This window comes from Mobula hypostoma, unplaced genomic scaffold (genome assembly GCF_963921235.1).
Source record: "Mobula hypostoma unplaced genomic scaffold, sMobHyp1.1 scaffold_53, whole genome shotgun sequence".
Taxonomy (NCBI): domain Eukaryota; kingdom Metazoa; phylum Chordata; class Chondrichthyes; order Myliobatiformes; family Myliobatidae; genus Mobula; species Mobula hypostoma.
This window is the reverse complement of record NW_026948211.1, coordinates 644873-667049: the sequence shown is the minus strand read 5'-3', so window position 1 is coordinate 667049 and position 22177 is coordinate 644873. Positions and strand designations below refer to the sequence as shown.

The following is a 22177-nucleotide window of genomic DNA, read 5'->3' as shown; positions in this document are numbered from 1 at the left end:
CGGAACAGCCGAGAGGGCGTTACCCCCGCTGACACCGTCTCCCGAACTTTCCGTCACGGCGGGACAACCGTCAAAGTAAATGTCCGCTTTCTGATTTATTTCCATTTCCCTCCGAGGGAAGTTGGGGCGTTTGTGAAGCGTCTCCTGCGGCCGGAGTCTGATGTGTCGCTGAGAGGTAGGAGGAGACCGCTCGGCCCGTCGGTTTGATGCCGGTTCCCCGGGGAGGGAGAGGGGGATTTTATTGAAAGGATGAAGACGGTGAGAGAGGGGGCGGACAGGATGTTTGTCCCGGTGGGGACAGGAGGGGCTCATCTGTGAAATGTCTGAGCCCACGGTGGTGGCGAGCAGAGGGATTCACCACATTGGGGGGCAAACACCGGCAGACTGTTGCCCTGCAAGCGGGGCCAATGGTCCGGGCAAAGTGACAATTATTTGTGTTTTGTTGAGACTGTACCTGGAATATGGTGTAAAATCCCGCTCCCCACACTAACACGGGTCATACAGACCAAAGAACAAACTGCCGGAGGAACTCAGTGGGTCGGGCAGCATCTGTGGAGGGAAATGGACCGTCAACATTTCGGGCCGAGACCCTCCCTCTGGACTGAGAGTGGACGGGAAATAGTCAGAGAAAAGAGGTGAGGGGTGGGGATGGGGCAAGAGCTGGGGAGTGAGAGGTGGATCCAGGTGAGGGGGAGCTGGGAAGGTGGAAATAGTGACGGGGGTGGGAGGTGAGTGGTTGGGGCAACACGGGGCTGCAGGAGATGGAAATTAATTCCATAGAGGATTAACAAAGAGGTTAGAGAGTATTTGTTATGGAGAGTGCAATGAAGATTCACCAGACTGATCCCTGGAGTGGTGGGGTCATCATATGAAGAAAGATCAAATGTGATAACCCTTTCATTTAGAGAATCGAGGACTGAGAGGTGACCACATTGAAATGCACAACATCATTACCGGTTGAACCAGGGATCCCAGTCTCTGAAAAAGGGGGTGGACTGTCCGGGAAATGTCTCCATTCTGAGGGTGGTGAATATCTGTAAATCCCCACCACAGAGGGGGTTAAAATCTATTGCTATGAATTAGGTTCTATTGCTGCCACAGAGACAACGAATTACACGACATCTGCCGGTGCTATTAAACCTGATTCTGATAATTGGTCTGGGAGACCCACCACTGGTCACCTGATCCCAGTTACCACAGATCGTAAAGCGAGATTGAAGCCTTTTCTATTTATTTGTGTTCCTCAGTTCAGTTAAGTTTCCCTCTGTGGTTCCAAAGCAGAAGCTCAGTCTGTCTAATATTTCCACACAATTAAAATGGGGAATTTGTTTATTTTTATCACGTACTGAGCTGCAGTGAAAATCTTGCCTGACCTACCATCCACACAGATCAATACATTACAACAGTACATTGAGCTGATATACGACAAAACAATAACTGTAACAAAGCATTATGGCTGCAGAGAAAGTGCAGTGCAGATAGACATATGGGGCAGGGTCACTTCGAGTTACATTGTGAGGTCGAGTCCATTTTATTGGACTGGAGACCATTCATTTGGCTGATAACCGCAGACAGGAAGCTGTCCATGAGCCTGGTGGTACGCGCTTTAGGGATTTTGCATCTCTTCCCCAATGGGGGATTGGGTGTTTCTCTGTCCCTGTACCTTCCCGTACTTGTGCACTTGGGAATAAATTCAACAGGACCTGAGAAAACTCAGTGAGATTTGATTAGTGATGATCATCTTGGCAGCTCGGTAGGTCGAATGTACAGGGACAGTACACTGTGAAATGTAAAGAGACACTGTACTCACTGTTGAATGAAAGTCCCTGAACAGTGTCGATGAGCAGAGGGATTTGGATTCAAGTTCACAGCTCCCTGAAAGAGACTGCACGATTGATCGGGTGGTTAAGAGAGCTGGAACGAGAGGCTGGACAAACGTGTGTTTTCTCCAGAGCGGCGCAGGCTGGGGTGAGACTGGATGGACATTTATAAGATTAAAAGAGGAATAGATAGAGCGGACAGACGATATATTTTTCCTGGGTGTTGAAATGTCTAATACATTTAAGGTGAGAGGAGATGTGAGGGGCAAGTGTTACGAGATCAGAGGTTTCATTTTGCTGTGGGTGTCACTGTGAGAGAGGCTGCAGGAGGCGGGAGTATGACGTCAGTACACTGACTGCTGGAGCTGAGAGAGACAGGGAGAGAGAGAGAGACAGGGAGACAGAGAGAGACGGACAGAGAGAGAGAGAGAGAGACAGACAGAGAGAGACAGACAGACAGAGAGAGAGAGAGAGACAGAGAGAGAGAGAGAGAGACAGGGAGAGAGAGAGAAGAGAGGGAGAGGAGAGAAAAGAGAGATAAAGAGAGGGCGAGGGAGACACACACACTTTGGAATACGGCTCGACGACTAAAAATCTTCTGTGACTGTTATTTCGTTTTCCCAGCGTAGAATCTGTGAAATTCTTTGTGATTACTTTCTCGTTGCATTTTAATGTGGATTTACAAATTTCCCCATTCCGTGGATAACTGAAACTTGCCATCTTGAAACTTTCAGAACTGTTCCTAAACTTGAGAGTTTGGGAGCCGCAAACGCATAACACTGTTAACTTCTGTTTTGAAGAGTAGTTTGTTTAATTGTCTCTATACTAATACAGATAGTAGTTTATACTAATACAGACTGAGTTTGTGGTCTATCGCTGCTGTACATAACACAGAGTGACGGGCGGGTCGCTGGAGTCTCTCCCTGGGTTGTGGGACCCACCGGTCACGTGATCCTGTTCGCCCCGCCCATTTAACCGCAGACGGGCAGCAGCGCGTCTGCTCCCGAGGCCCCGCCCTCCGGATGACGCAAAGTCTCTTTGCGCATGCTCACTGTCGCCAGATGGACGATGTTTGCCTTGCCGCTCAGTGCTGAAGCGGATCGTCTGCGGGATCGGGAAGGGACGATCGCCTCCTTGATCGGGGAGCCGGGGGTCGGGATCACTGTCTGCGGGCTGAAGATATCACTTTCCCATCGGTGAGTACTGAGACCGATCCCGAGCGGGGAGATCTGATATTGGCCGTCAGCCCCGAACTGCGGGCCAATTACTCATTTAGTAGCCAGTTATCTGGGCTCGTCAGAAACGTGTCGACTCCACTTAATCTGCATTGAACGACCCAAACCAGGAAAGGCTGTCTCTTTCCGCAGAATTGAAATGGAAGTCCCGCCAACAGGTCACGTGAGGCTATTTAGCCCCGCCCTCCGCTTTGTGACGCAAGATCACGTGGTGTGTGCTCACAGCCCCCGATGGGTGGTGACTCTCCGGGCCCCCTGGTAGCAGCAGAGATACAGAGGAGCAGATTGAGAGGCAGATTCTGGAAAGGTGCAAAAATAACAGGGTTGTTATCATGGGTGCCTTTAACTTCCCTAATACTGATTGGCACCTGATTCGTTCCAAGGGTTTAGATGGGGCAGAGTTTAAGTGTGTCCAGGACCAATTCCTGTCACAGTATGTGGACAGGCCAACCAGTGTGAATGCCATACTAGATCTAGTATTAGGTAATGAACCGGGTCAGGTCACAGATCTCTCAGTGGGTGAGCATCTGGGGGACAGTGACCACCGCTCCCTTGCATTTCTCATTATCATGGAAAAGGATACAGTCAGAGAGGACAGGAAAATTTTTAATTGGGGAAGGGCAAGTTATGAGGCTATAAATCTAGAACTTGCAGGTGTGAATTGGGATGATGTTTTTGCAGAGAAATGTACTATGGACATGTGGTCGATGTTTAGAGATCTCTTGCAGGATGTTAGGAATAAATCTGTCCCGGTGAGGAAGATAAAGAATGGTAGGGTGAAGGAACCATGGGTGACAAGTGAGGTGGAAAATCTAGTCAGGTGGAAGAAGGCAGCATACATGAGGTTTGGGAAGCAAGGATCAGATGGGTCTATTGAGGAATATAGGGAAGCAAGAAAGGAGCTTAAGAAGGGGCTGAGAAGAGCAAGAAGGGGGCACGAGAAGGCCTTGGCGAGTAGGGTAAAGGAAAACCCCAAGGCATTCTTCAATTATGTGAAGAACAAAAGGATGACAGGAGTGAAGGTAGGACCGATTAGAGATAAAGGTGGGAAGATGTGCCTGGAGGCTGTGGGAGTGAGCAAGGTCCTCAATGAATACTTCTCTTCGGTATTCACCAATGAGAGGGAACTTGATGATGGTGAGGACAATATGAGTGAGGTTGATGTTCTGGAGCATGTTGATATTAAGGGAGAGGAAGGGTTGGAGTTGTTAAAATACATTAGGACAGGTAAGTCCCCGGTGCCTGACAGAATATTCCCCAGGCTGCTCCACGAGGCGAGAGAAGAGATTGCTGAGACTCTGGCTAGGATCTTTATGTTGTCCACGGGAATGGTACCAGAGGATTGGAGGGAGGCGAATGTTGTTCCCTTGTTCAAAAAAGGTAGTAGGGATAGTCCTGGTAATTATAGACCAGTGAGCCTTATGTCTGTGGTGGGAAAGCTGTTGGAAAAGATTCTTAGAGATAGGATCTCTGGGCATTAAGAATCATGATCTGATCAGGGACAGTCAGCATGGCTTTGTGAAGTGCAGATCGTGTCTAACTAGCCTGATAGAGTTCTTTGAGGAGGTGACAAGGCATATAGATGAGGGTAGTGCAGTGGATGTGATCTACATGGATTTTAGTAAGGCATTTGACAAGGTTCCACACAGTAGGCTTATTCAGAAAGTTAGAAGGCATGGGATGCAGGGAAGTTTGGCCAGATGGATTCAGAATTGGCTTGCCTGCAGAAGGCAGAGGGTGGTGGTGGAGGGAGTACATTCAGATTGGAGGATTGTGACTAGTGGTGTCCCACAAGGATCTGTTCAGGGACGTCTAATTTTCATGATTTTTATTAATGACCTGGATGTGGGCGTAGAAGGGTGGGTTGGCAAGTTTGCAGATGACACAAAGGTTGGTGGAATTGTAGATAGTGTAGAGGATTGTCAAAGATTGCAGAGAGACATTGATAGGATGCAGAAGTGGGCTGAGAAGTGGCAGATGGAGTTCAACCCGGAGAAGTGTGAGGTGGTACACTTTGGAAGGACTAACTCTAAGGCAGGGTACAAAGTAAATGGCAAGATACTTGGTAGTGTGGAGGAGCAAAGGGATCTGGGGGTACATGTCCACAGATCCCTGAAAGTTGCCTCACAGGTAGATAGGTAAATAATTTAGCTGAACTCCTTCTTCACTGCTCTTTTCAACGTTTTTGGTCATTTTCACTAATTTCAAAGGACTGTGCCTCAGATAGCTGGGTTGTTGCAATGCGCTTCTAAAGTCTGACAGCAGACTAGCGAATGAATCTTCAATGGAGCAGATTCAGAAACCAATGAGATGCAGTTTCTAGAGTAAATTTCATGGTTGGCACAACATTGTGGGCTGAATGGCCTGGAATATACTGTAGATTTCCATGTTCTATGTTGAACAGCGAAATAACTTTGCCTATCCTACAATCCTCTGATAACTCTCCCTTCACTAAGAATGAATTAATTATCTCTGCTGGGGCCCGACAATTTCTGCACTTGCCTCCCATGGGGTCCGAGGGAGCACCTTGTCATGTCCTGGAGATTTATCCACCCTCTTCTCTAATCTGTGCAGGGTCCATGATTTTAATGCCGCTTTTCCACACTCTCATTGACACTGTGTCCATCTGAGTAAATAGAGATGAAAAGAATATTCAAGATCTCCACCATCTTTGGTTCCACACATGGATTGCCATTCTGGTCTTCCAGAGGACCAACTTAGTGCCTTGCAATCCTTTTGCTTTTAATCTATCTCCAGAATCCCTGAGGATTATCCTTCATCTTTTCTGTGAGGGCAATCTCATGCCTTCTTTTAGCCGTCCTGATTTATTTCTTATGTGTTCTCTTGCATTTCTTCTACTCCACAAGAACCTACCTGCCTATCCCTGTTCTGCAACTCTATTTTGTGCTTCACCAGGGTCTCAATATCTCTTGAAAACCAAGGTTCCATACAGTTTCTATCCTTACCTTTTATTCTGACAAGCACATGCCCGCTTTGTACTTTCAAAATTTCCCTTTGAAGGCCTCCCATTTACCAAGCACACTTTCGCCAGAAAGCAGCCTGTCCCAGTCCACAGTGGCCAGATCCTAGTGTCTTAATTCCAGGTGTTGATCCATGCCCTGAACACATCCGCCTTTCCTACGCTGCTCCTTGTATTGAAATATACAGGGCTCAGCATATTCACTGCACCATGCTCAACTTTTTCATTCCTGACTTTGTCTGAGGTCTGAACAACAAATGTCACCGCAAACCCTGCACTATCTGTTCTGTGATTCAGGTTCCCATTCCCCCTGCCACTTTAGTTTAATCCCCCCCTACCCCCACCTCCGACTGTGCAGCTCTATCACCCCTTTGGCTTTCATCTCCCAGATCAATAAAAAGGAGGCGCATACCAGGTGCAGGCAGATTGGAACAAATGGAGTACTTATGAAGTACAGGAAATTCAAGTGAACACTTACGAAAGAAATAAAAGCAGACATGAGGTTGCCTCAGCAGACAAGGTGAAGGAGAATGCTCATGGATTCTGCAGATATGTTAAGAGTGAAAAGATTGCAAGGGAAAAAATTAATCCTCTGCAAGATCAGAATGGTAATCCATATGAGGAGACAAAATAGATGTGGGAGATATTTTTTGCTCAGGAGATGGACACAGAGTCTATAGAGGTGAGGCAAAGCAGCATCAAATTCCTAGACCCTGTACAGATCACAGAGTTGGAATATGGGAGGTGGATCAAGAAGGTTCAGTCACTCAGCATTCAAGATGAGATAGTAAATTGGATGAGACACTGTCTTTGGGAGAAGCCAGTGTGTGGTAGCAGATGGTTGCCTCTCTGACCGTATCCCTGTGGTGTGCCACAGGGATCAGTGCTGGATCTGTCGTTGTTTGTCATCTATATCAGTAATCTGGATGATCAGCAAATTTGTGGATGACACCAAGACTGGTGATGTAGTGAACAGTGAGGAAGACTGTCATGGCTGCAGTACGATCGAGACCAACTGGGAAAATGGTTTGAGAAATAGAAAATGGAATTTAATGCAGACAAGTGTGAGGTGTTGCACTTTGGTATGACGTACCAAGGGAGGTCTTTCACAGTGACTGGTAGGGCACTGAGGAGTGTTGTAGAAGAAAGGGATCTGGGAATACAAGTCTTTAATTCACTGATGTTGGGGGAGTCCAGAACCAGAGGCCACAATTTGAGAATAAGGGGTAGGTCATTTCGAATGGAGTTGAGGAAAAACTTTTTCACCCAGGGAGTTGTGGATCTGTGGAATGCTCTGCCTCAGAAGGCAGTGGAGGCCAATTCTCTGAATGCTTTCAAGAAAGAGAGAGATCTCTTAATGATAGCAGAGTCAAGGGATATGGGGAGAAGGCAGGAACGGGGTACTGATTGTGGATGATCAGCCATGATCACAGTGAATGGTGGTACGGGCTCGAAGGGCCAAATGGCCTACTCCTGCACCTATTGTCTATTGAAAATGGTGTCATAGATGTGACGGAAAGAAAGATTTTGGCCCATGGGCTTCATGAACCAAAGTACTGACAGCAATAGATAGACGTTATGTTGACTTGCAGAAGACATTGGTAAGGCCTAATTTGGAGTATTGTGTACAGCTTTGGTCACCTACCTACATGAACATTGTAAAAGAGGTTGAAAGAGTTCAGAGAAAATTCACAACAATGTTGCCAGGTCTGGAGGACTTGGGTTATTAGGAAAGATTGAACAGGTCAGGACTTTATTCCTTGGAACATAAAAGATTGAGGGGAGATTTGATGGAGGTATACCACTATTATGAGGGGTATAGATAGGGTAAATGCAAGCTGGCTTTTACCACTGAGATGGGGTGGGACGACAATCAGAGACCATGGGTTACGGATAAAAGGTGAAACGTTAAGGGGAACATGAGGGGAAACTTCTTCACACAGATGGTCATCGGCGTCTGGAATGAGCAGCCGGCACAAGTGGTGCATGCGAGCTCAATGTCAACATTTAAGAGGTTTGCATAGGTACCTGGATGGTAGGGGTATGGGATTGGGCAGTTTAAATAGTTCAGCACAAACCAGGTGGCCCAAAGGGCCTGTTTCTGTGTTGTAATTTTCGATGACTGTGACAAGAACCTGAAATAATACAAAAATTCACTCTAAGTTCTTTTAACAGCTGTGCAGATCTGCAGGATTTTTTTAAATGGCATTAAAACTGTTGCACTTTTAAGTTAATAATACATGAAAGAAAATCCCAGATGCATGACAAGAAAGACAATTTGCCTGATACTGTTTCAGTTACTGTGGAGCCAGGCTCCCATACTGCTCAGCAGGAACAGGGAGTAATACCAATGGAGAGAGTCAAACTGAGCCAAGGAACAAATTGGAGACAGCAGAAATGCCCCATTCTTATAGAGACAGGAACAGCATCAAGGAATTGATGGTCATTCCAGATAGCAGTACTGTGCCCAGTTAGAAGATGATTTCTCTCTCCAACTTGGGTTGAACCTCGCTGTAACAGTGTGATACCAGATCAAACCTTGACAACTCAAGTAATCTCATCTGAAATTTGGTCCTAACTCATTGATGGATTTTGTAAATCTTTTTACAGGTTAAAAACGAGAAGGAATTTAGCTCCTAGGATCTCAAACACGGCACGCCAGTTTTGTTGTCTCTGTCCAGATGTTTGAGAAGTGGAGCAAGGGATTCAATCGATCATCCTTCCTGCTCAGACTGTGGGGAGGGATTCACTTGGTCATCTGACCGACTGGCATGCCTGTCATTTTACACAGGGGAAAGGCCGTTCACCTGCTCAGACAGTGGGAGTGGATTCACTCGGTTATATCAATTGAAGATACATCAGCAAGTTCACACTGGACAAGGCCATTCACTTGATCTGTGTGTGAGAAGGGATTCAGTCGGTCATCCTACCTGTGGACACACCAGTCTGTTCACACTGGGCAGAGGCTGGTCATCTGCTGAATTTGTGGGGAAGGATTCACTCGGTCATCTGACCTAATGGCTCATCAGCGGGTTCACACCAGGGAGAAGCCGTTCACCTGCTCAGACTGTGGGAAGAGATTCGCTAATTCATCCACCCTACAGAGACATCAGCGAGTCCACACTGGGGAGAAGCCATTCACCTGCTCAGTCTGTGGGAAGGGATTCACTCGGTCATCCAACCTACTGGCACATCAGCGAGTTCACACTGGGGAGAAGCCATTCACCTGCTCAGTCTGTGGGAAGAGATTCACTAATTCATCCACCCTACAGAGTCATCAGCGAGTTCACACTGGCGAGAAGCCATTCACCTGCTCAGTCTGTGGGAAGAGGTTCACTGATCAATCCACCCTACAGAAACATCAGCGAGTTCACACTGGGGAAAAGCCGTTCACGTGCTCAGAATGTGGGAAGAGATTCACTGAGTCATCCAGCCTACAGAGACATCAGCGAGTTCACACTGGGGAGAAGCCATTCACCTGCTCAGTCTGTGGGAAGAGATTCACTCGGTCATCCAACCTACTGGCACATCAGCGACTTCACACTGGGGAGAAGCCATTCACCTGCTCAGTTTGTGGGAAGAGATTCACTAATTCATCCAGCCTACAGGGACATCAGCGAGTTCACACTGGGGAGAAGCCATTCACCTGCTCAGTCTGTGGGAAGAGATTCACTGATCCATCCACCCTACAGAAACATCAGCGAGTTCACACTGGGGAAAAGCCGTTCACCTGCTCAGAATGTGGGAAGAGATTCACTGAGTCACCCAGCCTACAGAGACATCAGCGAGTCCACACTGGGGAGAAGCCATTCACCTGCTCAGTCTGTGGGAAGAGATTCACTAATTCATCCAGCCTACAGAATCATCAGCGAGTTCACACTGGGGAGAAGCCGTTCACCTGTTCAGAATGTGGGAAGGGATTTACTCAGTTATCCAACCTACAGAGTCATCAGCGAGTTCACACTGGGGAGAAGCCGTTCACCTGCTCAGTCTGTGGGAAGAGATTCACTAATTCATCCAGCCTACAGAATCATCAGCGAGTTCACACTGGGGAGAAGCCGTTCACGTGCTCAGAATGTGGGAAGAGATTCACTCAGTCATCCAGCCTACAGAGTCATCAGCGAGTTCACACTGGGGAGAAGCCATTCACCTGCTTAGAATGTGGGAAAGGATTCACTCAGTCATCCAAACTGCTAGTACACCAGTCAGTTCACAGTGGGGAGTGGCCATTCACCTGTTCAGACTGTGGGAAGGGATTCACTTGCTCGTCTAAGCTAATGGCTCACCAGCGAGTTCACACTGGAGAGATGCTGTTCACCTGCTCAGTCTCTGAGAAGAGATTTACTGAGTCATCCAACCTAGTGGCACATCAGCAAGGTCACACTGGGGAGAAGCCATTCACCTGCTCAGACTGTGGGAAGAGATTCGCTAATTCATCCACCCTACAGAGACATCAGCGAGTCCACACTGGGGAGAAGCCATTCACCTGCTCAGTCTGTGGGAAGGGATTCACTCGGTCATCCAACCTACTGGCACATCAGCGAGTTCACACTGGGGAGAAGCCATTCACCTGCTCAGTCTGTGGGAAGAGATTCACTAATTCATCCACCCTACAGAGTCATCAGCGAGTTCACACTGGCGAGAAGCCATTCACCTGCTCAGTCTGTGGGAAGAGGTTCACTGATCAATCCACCCTACAGAAACATCAGCGAGTTCACACTGGGGAAAAGCCGTTCACGTGCTCAGAATGTGGGAAGAGATTCACTGAGTCATCCAGCCTACAGAGACATCAGCGAGTTCACACTGGGGAGAAGCCATTCACCTGCTCAGTCTGTGGGAAGAGATTCACTCGGTCATCCAACCTACTGGCACATCAGCGACTTCACACTGGGGAGAAGCCATTCACCTGCTCAGTTTGTGGGAAGAGATTCACTAATTCATCCAGCCTACAGGGACATCAGCGAGTTCACACTGGGGAGAAGCCATTCACCTGCTCAGTCTGTGGGAAGAGATTCACTGATCCATCCACCCTACAGAAACATCAGCGAGTTCACACTGGGGAAAAGCCGTTCACCTGCTCAGAATGTGGGAAGAGATTCACTGAGTCATCCAGCCTACAGAGACATCAGCGAGTCCACACTGGGGAGAAGCCATTCACCTGCTCAGTCTGTGGGAAGAGATTCACTAATTCATCCAGCCTACAGAATCATCAGCGAGTTCACACTGGGGAGAAGCCGTTCACCTGTTCAGAATGTGGGAAGGGATTTACTCAGTTATCCAACCTACAGAGTCATCAGCGAGTTCACACTGGGGAGAAGCCGTTCACCTGCTCAGTCTGTGGGAAGAGATTCACTAATTCATCCAGCCTACAGAATCATCAGCGAGTTCACACTGGGGAGAAGCCGTTCACGTGCTCAGAATGTGGGAAGAGATTCACTCAGTCATCCAGCCTACAGAGTCATCAGCGAGTTCACACTGGGGAGAAGCCATTCACCTGCTTAGAATGTGGGAAAGGATTCACTCAGTCATCCAAACTGCTAGTACACCAGTCAGTTCACAGTGGGGAGTGGCCATTCACCTGTTCAGACTGTGGGATGGGATTCACTTGCTCGTCTAAGCTAATGGCTCACCAGCGAGTTCACACTGGAGAGATGCTGTTCACCTGCTCAGTCTCTGAGAAGAGATTTACTGAGTCATCCAACCTAGTGGCACATCAGCAAGGTCACACTGGGGAGAAGCCATTCACCTGCTCAGACTGTGGGAAGAGATTCGCTAATTCATCCACCCTACAGAGACATCAGCGAGTCCACACTGGGGAGAAGCCATTCACCTGCTCAGTCTGTGGGAAGGGATTCACTCAGTCATCCAACCTACTGGCACATCAGCGAGTTCACACTGGGGAGAAGCCATTCACCTGCTCAGTCTGTGGGAAGAGATTCACTAATTCATCCACCCTACAGAGTCATCAGCGAGTTCACACTGGCGAGAAGCCATTCACCTGCTCAGTCTGTGGGAAGAGGTTCACTGATCAATCCACCCTACAGAAACATCAGCGAGTTCACACTGGGGAAAAGCCGTTCACGTGCTCAGAATGTGGGAAGAGATTCACTGAGTCATCCAGCCTACAGAGACATCAGCGAGTTCACACTGGGGAGAAGCCATTCACCTGCTCAGTCTGTGGGAAGAGATTCACTCGGTCATCCAACCTACTGGCACATCAGCGACTTCACACTGGGGAGAAGCCATTCACCTGCTCAGTTTGTGGGAAGAGATTCACTAATTCATCCAGCCTACAGGGACATCAGCGAGTTCACACTGGGGAGAAGCCATTCACCTGCTCAGTCTGTGGGAAGAGGTTCACTGATCAATCCACCCTACAGAAACATCAGCGAGTTCACACTGGGGAAAAGCCGTTCACCTGCTCAGAATGTGGGAAGAGATTCACTGAGTCATCCAGCCTACAGAGACATCAGCGAGTCCACACTGGGGAGAAGCCATTCACCTGCTCAGTCTGTGGGAAGAGATTCACTAATTCATCCAGCCTACAGAATCATCAGCGAGTTCACACTGGGGAGAAGCCGTTCACCTGTTCAGAATGTGGGAAGGGATTTACTCAGTTATCCAACCTACAGAGTCATCAGCGAGTTCACACTGGGGAGAAGCCGTTCACGTGCTCAGAATGTGGGAAGAGATTCACTCAGTCATCCAGCCTACAGAGTCATCAGCGAGTTCACACTGGGGAGAAGCCATTCACCTGCTTAGAATGTGGGAAAGGATTCACTCAGTCATCCAAACTGCTGGTACACCAGTCAGTTCACAGTGGGGAGTGGCCATTCACCTGTTCAGACTGTGGGAAGGGATTCACTTGCTCGTCTAAGCTAATGGCTCACCAGCGAGTTCACACTGGAGAGATGCTGTTCACCTGCTCAGTCTCTGAGAAGAGATTTACTGAGTCATCCAACCTAGTGGCACATCAGCAAGGTCACACTGGGGAGAAGCCATTCACCTGCTCAGACTGTGGGAAGAGATTCACTGAGTCATCCAGCCTACAGAGACATCAGCGAGTTCACACTGGGGAGAAGCCATTCACCTGCTCAGTCTGTGGGAAGAGATTCACTAATTCATCCACCCTACAGAGTCATCAGCGAGTTCACACTGGCGAGAAGCCATTCACCTGCTCAGTCTGTGGGAAGAGGTTCACTGATCAATCCACCCTACAGAAACATCAGCGAGTTCACACTGGGGAAAAGCCGTTCACGTGCTCAGAATGTGGGAAGAGATTCACTGAGTCATCCAGCCTACAGAGACATCAGCGAGTTCACACTGGGGAGAAGCCATTCACCTGCTCAGTCTGTGGGAAGAGATTCACTCGGTCATCCAACCTACTGGCACATCAGCGACTTCACACTGGGGAGAAGCCATTCACCTGCTCAGTTTGTGGGAAGAGATTCACTAATTCATCCAGCCTACAGGGACATCAGCGAGTTCACACTGGGGAGAAGCCATTCACCTGCTCAGTCTGTGGGAAGAGATTCACTGATCAATCCACCCTACAGAAACATCAGCGAGTTCACACTGGGGAAAAGCCGTTCACCTGCTCAGAATGTGGGAAGAGATTCACTGAGTCATCCAGCCTACAGAGACATCAGCGAGTCCACACTGGGGAGAAGCCATTCACCTGCTCAGTCTGTGGGAAGAGATTCACTAATTCATCCAGCCTACAGAATCATCAGCGAGTTCACACTGGGGAGAAGCCGTTCACCTGTTCAGAATGTGGGAAGGGATTTACTCAGTTATCCAACCTACAGAGTCATCAGCGAGTTCACACTGGGGAGAAGCCGTTCACCTGCTCAGTCTGTGGGAAGAGATTCACTAATTCATCCAGCCTACAGAATCATCAGCGAGTTCACACTGGGGAGAAGCCGTTCACGTGCTCAGAATGTGGGAAGAGATTCACTCAGTCATCCAGCCTACAGAGTCATCAGCGAGTTCACACTGGGGAGAAGCCATTCACCTGCTTAGAATGTGGGAAAGGATTCACTCAGTCATCCAAACTGCTGGTACACCAGTCAGTTCACAGTGGGGAGTGGCCATTCACCTGTTCAGACTGTGGGAAGGGATTCACTTGCTCGTCTAAGCTAATGGCTCACCAGCGAGTTCACACTGGAGAGATGCTGTTCACCTGCTCAGTCTCTGAGAAGAGATTTACTGAGTCATCCAACCTAGTGGCACATCAGCAAGGTCACACTGGGGAGAAGCCATTCACCTGCTCAGACTGTGGGAAGAGATTCGCTAATTCATCCACCCTACAGAGACATCAGCGAGTCCACACTGGGGAGAAGCCATTCACCTGCTCAGTCTGTGGGAAGGGATTCACTCAGTCATCCAACCTACTGGCACATCAGCGAGTTCACACTGGGGAGAAGCCATTCACCTGCTCAGTCTGTGGGAAGAGATTCACTAATTCATCCACCCTACAGAGTCATCAGCGAGTTCACACTGGCGAGAAGCCATTCACCTGCTCAGTCTGTGGGAAGAGGTTCACTGATCAATCCACCCTACAGAAACATCAGCGAGTTCACACTGGGGAAAAGCCGTTCACGTGCTCAGAATGTGGGAAGAGATTCACTGAGTCATCCAGCCTACAGAGACATCAGCGAGTTCACACTGGGGAGAAGCCATTCACCTGCTCAGTCTGTGGGAAGAGATTCACTCGGTCATCCAACCTACTGGCACATCAGCGACTTCACACTGGGGAGAAGCCATTCACCTGCTCAGTTTGTGGGAAGAGATTCACTAATTCATCCAGCCTACAGGGACATCAGCGAGTTCACACTGGGGAGAAGCCATTCACCTGCTCAGTCTGTGGGAAGAGATTCACTGATCAATCCACCCTACAGAAACATCAGCGAGTTCACACTGGGGAAAAGCCGTTCACCTGCTCAGAATGTGGGAAGAGATTCACTGAGTCATCCAGCCTACAGAGACATCAGCGAGTCCACACTGGGGAGAAGCCATTCACCTGCTCAGTCTGTGGGAAGAGATTCACTAATTCATCCAGCCTACAGAATCATCAGCGAGTTCACACTGGGGAGAAGCCGTTCACCTGTTCAGAATGTGGGAAGGGATTTACTCAGTTATCCAACCTACAGAGTCATCAGCGAGTTCACACTGGGGAGAAGCCGTTCACGTGCTCAGAATGTGGGAAGAGATTCACTCAGTCATCCAGCCTACAGAGTCATCAGCGAGTTCACACTGGGGAGAAGCCATTCACCTGCTTAGCCTGTGGGAAAAGATTCACTCAGTCATCCACCCTACAGAATCATCAGCGAGTTCACACTGGGGAGAGGCCATTCACCTGCTCAGTCTGTGGGAAGAGATTCACTCAGTCATCCAACCTGCAGAGTCATCAGCGAGTTCATACTGGGGAGAAGGTATTCACCAGCTCAGAATGTGGGAAAGGATTCACTCAATCATCCCACCTACTGGCACACCAGTCAGTTCACAATGAGGAGTGGCTGTTGTTATGATTCCCTAGATTTCATTTGCTGTGGACTATCATTTTGAGAGAGAGAGAGAGAGAGATTAAGAAGGGAAATCAGTCTGACTTGCAGCTTGTTTACATCGCTCACAGCTTGTTTAGTTTTAACCAAGGACACAGATACTCAGTCAGATGGAGATGAAGGAGGAAAAATGGAAGGTTTGGAACAAGGGAACTACTGGCCAAGGGTCACTGTTTCGAACTTTCCTCTGCCCACAAGGGTGGGTTAATTATCGATTCAGCATACATTGAATGTGTGATTGTCATCTCGTTTGATCCATAGGAGTGGATCTGATTTGGGGTATCCTGTGAAGACCACTTATGTGTTGACCCTTGCCTGGGTGTGGTGTGGAAATTCACTTGAAGACGATACCTCTTGTGACAAGTCACTTCTGGTGATAATTTGTATGTGGATTTGGAACGACGACAGATAAAATCTACAGCGACTGTTCCCTCGTTTTACCACCATGGATGCTGTGGAATTCAACGTTATTGCCTTTTCTCGATATTTACCCTGGATTACAAATATCTCTCTCTCCTCAACTATTCTGTGGTTGAACTGAACTTTCATAGTTCACCATCTCAAGACTCCAAGCCTTGTTTCCCCTGAGCTCAATAGTTTGGGAGTTATATTTACCCACATATATACATATAACACTGTTAACTTTTGTTTATCTTGCTTAAGTTACTGTATTGTTAGTAGGTACTAATAAAGATAGTGGATTTAACATCAAAAACAGACTCTTGGTGTAGTCTATTGCTGCTGACTCATTTCTATAGTGTTACGGGGTCAAGATTGGGACCTGCATCCAATACAGGAAAAGATTTGGAGGCATATTGATTAATTATCGATTTCATTGGAGAAATCCCTTTTGATTTATTTGTGTATGGAAAATCCGCAGCAATGGATGTTGATAGATGTCTGGAAGCGCCAACCTCTGAGGTGTTAGAGGACACCAGAAGGATTGAGTTGCTGAGTATTGCTAAAAGGTTAAAACTTGCTAAGGTGAAATCGACAATGAGGAGGTCACAGATGCAGAGGAAAATAGCTGAGTATTATGTATCTGAGGGTGTGTTTAAAGTGCAGGAGTTGGAGGTGTTTCCTGAAAGTAATCCTAGTGAGCTTGAGCTCCCGTACAAGTTAGAAAAAATAAAGATAGAGGCTGTGGAAAGGCAGAGGCAGGTTGAGGCTAAAGACGCAGAAAAACAGAGAGGAAGCAGAAAGACAGAGGCTGTTCGAGCTGGCAATGATAGAGAGATTGCAGCAAAGGGGTCTAGCGTTAGACTCTGGTGATAAGTTTCAGGCCAGTCGGTAAGTTAAATCGGTGTCTCCATTTGACGAGGCAGAGGTTGATAAATACTTCCAGCATCTTGAGAAGTTTGCTCAGGGTTTTGAAATGGCCAAAAGAGGTTTGGCCTATTCTCTTACAAAGTGTAATTAAGGGGAAGGCTCAGCAAGCCTATTCTGCTTTGACAGTTGTTGAAGCAGCTGATTATGACATAGTGAAACAGGCTGTGCTCAAAGCTTACGAGTTGGTCCCAGAAGCATACAGGCAAAAGTTTAGAAATTTGAGGAAATCTGTGAACCAGACTTATATGGAATTTGCTTATAGAAGTTTGTGTGTTTTGACCGCTGGTGCACATATAAAAATGTAAATGATGATTTTTAACAGCTTGAAAGAGTTGGTTTTAATTGAAGAATTCAAAATGTGCGTCCCTGATGACATAAAGATGTATTTAAATGAAAAGGATGCTGCCAGTTTGCAGGAGTCTGCTAGATTAGCAGTTAAGTTTGCTTTAACTCATAACGTTAAGTTCACCCAGAATAAGAGTTTCCAAAAGAGTAGCAGGGATAACCAGAGTAAACCAGAAATTAAAGCTGGGACTAGTGATGAGACTAAGGATGAAGGGAAGCAGTTGAAGGAGAAATATTCTGGTCTTCCTTGTTACTATTGTAAGAAAGCTGGTCACATGATGGCTAATTGTTCTGTCCTGAAGAAGAAAAAGGAAAAGGAGACACTGATCACAGGCATGTGGGACTATGTTGAAGCACCTGTAAACCCACAAGGTTCTGAACATTCTGTTGTGGCTTAGTTAAGGACTGAGATGTCTGACCGAGTTAAGGGATTCGATCATTTTATGTCAGATGGGTTTGTATTAGTAATGGAAGGGTCAACCCTGGTACCAGTGAAAATTCTTCGAGATACTGGGGCTTCTCAGTCACTTATATTAGACAGCCTTCTAAAGTTTGGTGATGAGACTGACACTGGTGAGGTAAATCTTATTAAAGGCATTGGGGGCAGCATTGTTTCTGTTCCATTGCACAAGGTAACTTTACAGTCAGGGTTGGTTTCGGGACCTGTTAAGATTGGATTATGCTCCAGTTTACCAGTGGAAGATGTTACTTTGCTGTTTGGGAATGAGCTGGCAGATGGTAAAGTTGTTCCTGCAGTGCAGTTGACAACTAAGCCAACCACTGACGACTCACAGATGGATTTTAACATTTATCGCAGTAACTCGAAGTATGGCTAAAAAGTCTGCCAATGCAGACGGTTCTGTGCAGCATGATTCTGATACCCATGATAGCCAAAATCAGGTTGACCAGGATTCAGGTTATGATGACTTGTCAGGGACCTTTCAGCCTTCATTGTTTCAACAGGATTCAAGTACTAAGTCTGAGGAGAAAGATTTATCCCTGTCCAGGAAGGAGTTTATAGCAGAACAGAACCGAGACCCTGAGATTGAAGCTTTATAAGAAACATCTCTCTCAGATGATGAGATTAAGAAAATGACAGTAGGGTATTATCTGAAGGATGGAGTGTTAATGAGGAAGTGGAGGCCACCTGCTATACCTGTGAGTGAGGAATGGGCAATTGTTCACCAAGTTGTAGTTCCTAAAGTTCATAGGACTGAAATTTTAACTTTGGCCCACAGTATGCCCTTCGGTGGCCATTTCGGAGAGAATAAAACTGTAAACAGGATTCTGAAAGACTTTTACTTGCCGAATTTGAGGAAAGATGTTTTGACCTTTTGCAGAACCTGTCACACTTGTCAAGTTGTGGGTAAACCTAATCAGGTCACCCCAGTGGCCCCACTCCAGCCCATACCTGCATTCGGTGAACCCTTTTTCAAATTTATAGTGGATTGTGTTGACCTATTGCCAAAGACTAAAACTGTCCATCAGTATTTGCTAACTATTATGTGTACTGCATCCAGATTCCCAGAGGCAATACCTCTCAGAAATATTAAAGCTGAAACTGTGGCGAAGGCTCTTAACAAGTTTTTTTTTTACTTTATTTGGTTTGCCTAAAGAAATCCAGTCTGATCAAGGAAGTAATTTTACATCTCGATTATTCCAGCAGGTATTTTAGGAACTGGGAGCTAAACAAATTGCATCGTCTGCGTACCATCTGGAATCACAAAGGGCTTTAGAAAGATTTCATTCTACTGTCAAAACAATGATTAAGACATATTGTGTTGAAAATGGAAACAACTGGGATGAAGGAATACATTTGCTTTTGTTCACTGTAAAGGCTGATTTATACTTGTGCATTCGGGATTCGCCGTATCCTACACCGTAGGCCCAATTTAATTTTTGCGTAGCCCTACGCCGTAGCGAGCATGCGTAGTTGTGACTGCATCGCTCTGCACTTCACCACCAAAATGCAAGTTGGCCGTGGAGTTTCTCTGACACTGTTGAGTTTCTTCGTGAGAGACATGGACGAGGAAATGCATTTCAAATATTTTCCCATGTCGGCAGGTAGACTTGACGATTTGGTTCATTGTCTCCAACCATTTATTTCGCATCAGTGTACAGACATGGCAGAGAAAAGCAACCGGAAATGCGATGCTACCAAGTGGACCAATGACAGTTGTTGCGGTCTACGTCGCCGCGACGCGTGAGTTACTTTTTTGAGGAGGTGCACGTTACCCTGCGGCGTAGGGTACAGCGTGGGTACGGCGTAGGGTACGTGGTGCCAATGGCGTACACTTGACGCACAAGTATAAATCAGGCTTAAGAGAGTTGGTACAGGAGTCACTGGGCTTTAGTCCATTTGAACTTGTATTTGGTCATGGAGTGAGAGGACCTTTGACCTTGTTAAAGGAACAGTGGATTGAGGGGGATGTATATGTTAACTTGTTAGACTATGTTTTGAAGTTCAAAAATAAACTACACCAAGCCTGTCGTCCAGCGAGACAAAACTTAAAGATTTCTCAAAACAAAATGAAGTGTTGGTATGATAAGCAGACCAAAACAAAAGAAAATACAAGGTGGGGGATAATGTTCTTGCCTTATCTCCAATGTTAACGAATCCACTTCAAGCAAAATTCAATGGACTGTATGAAATAGTCTCTCAAATTAATAATGTGAATTATGTTATTAAAACACACGACCAACGTAAACTAACACGGGTGGTACACATCAATATGATAAAGCCTTATTCTGACAAGCAGGCACCATCGGTGAGCGTTGTCAAACATATCAATCTGGCAACCCTGAGAATGAAACAATTGACTCGTCTGAAACTTTTCACAAGCCAAACATGGTCCCAGTTAGGCTAATGAACTCGGTTGTTCTCGAAAACATTGACAACAAGTTGGCTCATCTGCAGCCAAAGCAACAACAACAGCTGAAGGAATTAATTCTGAAGTTTAAAGATTTATTTCCCGATGTTCCCAAGTAAACCACGGTTGCAGTACATGACGTAGATATTGGTCAAGCCAAACCGATTAAACAACACCCATATCACATGAATGTAGAGAAGTGTAAATTGGCCGAGCAAGAAATTGAATATATGCTGAAAATGGTATTATTAGGCCTTCAACATCAGATTGGAGCTCACCCTGTGTTATTGTGCCCAAACCTGATGGTAGTGTTAGATTTTGCACTGATTATAGGAAGGTAAATGCAGTAACAAAAACAGATGCCTATTCTATTCCTAGGGTGGTTGATTGCATCGATAAGGTTGGAAAAGGTAATTTCTTACAAAGATTGATCTGTTGAAAGGGTATTGGTGTGTTCCATTGACGGACTGAGGTAGAGAAATTTCTGCATTTGTTACACCTTCTGGGTTGTATGAATACAATGTTTCGCTATTTGGAATGAAATATGCTTCAGGAACATTCCAGAGAATGATTGATTCTGTAATTCAAGGGTTAGGGCACACAGATGCCTATATTGATGACTTAGTCACAGGGAGTGACACTTGGGAAGAGCATATCTCTGTAGTAGAAAAGCTGTTTGACAGGCTTTCCAAGGCCAACCTTACAGTTGACTTAGCTAAGAGTGAATTTGGCCATGCCTCTGTGATCTATCTTGGCTGTGTTGTAGGTCAAGGCAAGTTGGCTCCTGTGCAGGCAAAATCCAGGCAATTTCTGAAGTTCCTATTCCGACTGTGTGACGAAGGCCCGTCACTGATTACAGACGTCTCATGGTACACTCGGTAAAACACTCAAAGGGTCATCCACACTCATTATTCCCCTCTGTTATTGTGGTGAGTGAATGCATCTCAATAAATCAACAGTCACGATTTTACACTCAACCCCAGCAATAATAGGTATGAAAAAAAGAAACACACTGTCACAGTTTTATTATCTCAGGTCAATTTATTCATATTCATCTTTCCAATAAGTGTTTTGCCCAAGTGTCATGATAATCTGACGTCTCTCTCCTCCACAGTCACTGGGTCTGAAACAGAGCTGCTGCATAGAGCTGTCTTATATAGAGGCAGCAGCAACCTGCACAGGTGTGCCGATGGTGGAGGATACCATCTTTACCTGGGACAAGGGTTACGTTACCTAATTACTCATCTTGTGGTAAAGTTTTGGGGTTTATTTAAGTTATTTAACCAGGAAATGGTGAATCCTGTGATGAAGTATATGTGTTTATTGTGAGAACTGGTGGTAGAGTTTCAGATTGTGTGAAATGGAAGATAATTGAGTTAATTAGCTTTTGGTTAGTCTAGGGGGATTGGTTTAGCAGTTATAAGCCTCGGGTTACCAAGGCTTTGGGTTGTTTTTTTATTTAATCTGAGGGTGGCTGTTAACCAGACAGGTGACAATTGCAAGCTGTATATATATAAAAAATCTTCTTGTTTTGATGTGGACATTCAAGTTTTTGTTTTTCCACTATTTTTGTAAATAAAAGCACCTCAATCTATTTTTGCCACTCAAGTCATCTTGTTATTTTTCTTCGACAGATGACACACAGTTTTTGTGACAGACTGGTAAGAAGGCTCTTGGAAGGTTTCTGGGAATGGTTGGATATTATCGTAAGTTCTGTAAGAACTTTGCTGATATCACTCTTCCTCTGACTAATCTCCTGAAGAAGGGTGAAAAGTTTGTTTGGACTGAGCCTTGTCAGGAAGCATTTGATCGATTGAAAGTTGTTATTTGGGATTAGGCCAATCAATGTAGTGTTGTCAGCAAATTTAATTAACAGATTGGTGCTGTGGGTGGCGACACAAGTCATGGGTGTACAGAGAGTAAAGGAGGGGGCCAAGGAGACAACCCTGTGAGGCATGTGTGCTGAGGGTCAGAGAGACAAGAGGTGAGGGAGCCCACTCTTACCACCTGCCAGCCATCTGACAGGAAGTCCAGG

General features: G+C 46.4%; 1 protein-coding gene across 3 annotated transcripts; it reads left to right on the top strand.

Annotated features, from left to right (window-relative positions):
* The first annotated feature begins 23 nt into the window (after positions 1 to 23).
* Positions 24 to 21764, top strand: LOC134341848 (zinc finger protein 208-like). Of its 3 annotated transcripts, XM_063039783.1 has the most exons (3): positions 24 to 175; positions 2909 to 3362; positions 8646 to 21764. In XM_063039783.1, the coding sequence occupies exon 3, from the start codon at positions 9053 to 9055 to the stop codon at positions 15563 to 15565; it is 6513 nt and encodes a 2170-aa protein (XP_062895853.1). In that variant the 5' UTR covers positions 24 to 175; positions 2909 to 3362; positions 8646 to 9052; the 3' UTR covers positions 15566 to 21764. The 3 variants fall into 3 exon arrangements, with proteins under 3 accessions (XP_062895853.1, XP_062895854.1, XP_062895852.1); XM_063039784.1 differs by lacking the exon at positions 24 to 175 and having other exon boundaries at positions 2622 to 3016; XM_063039782.1 differs by lacking the exon at positions 24 to 175 and having other exon boundaries at positions 2622 to 3362.
* The last annotated feature ends 413 nt before the right edge of the window (positions 21765 to 22177 follow it).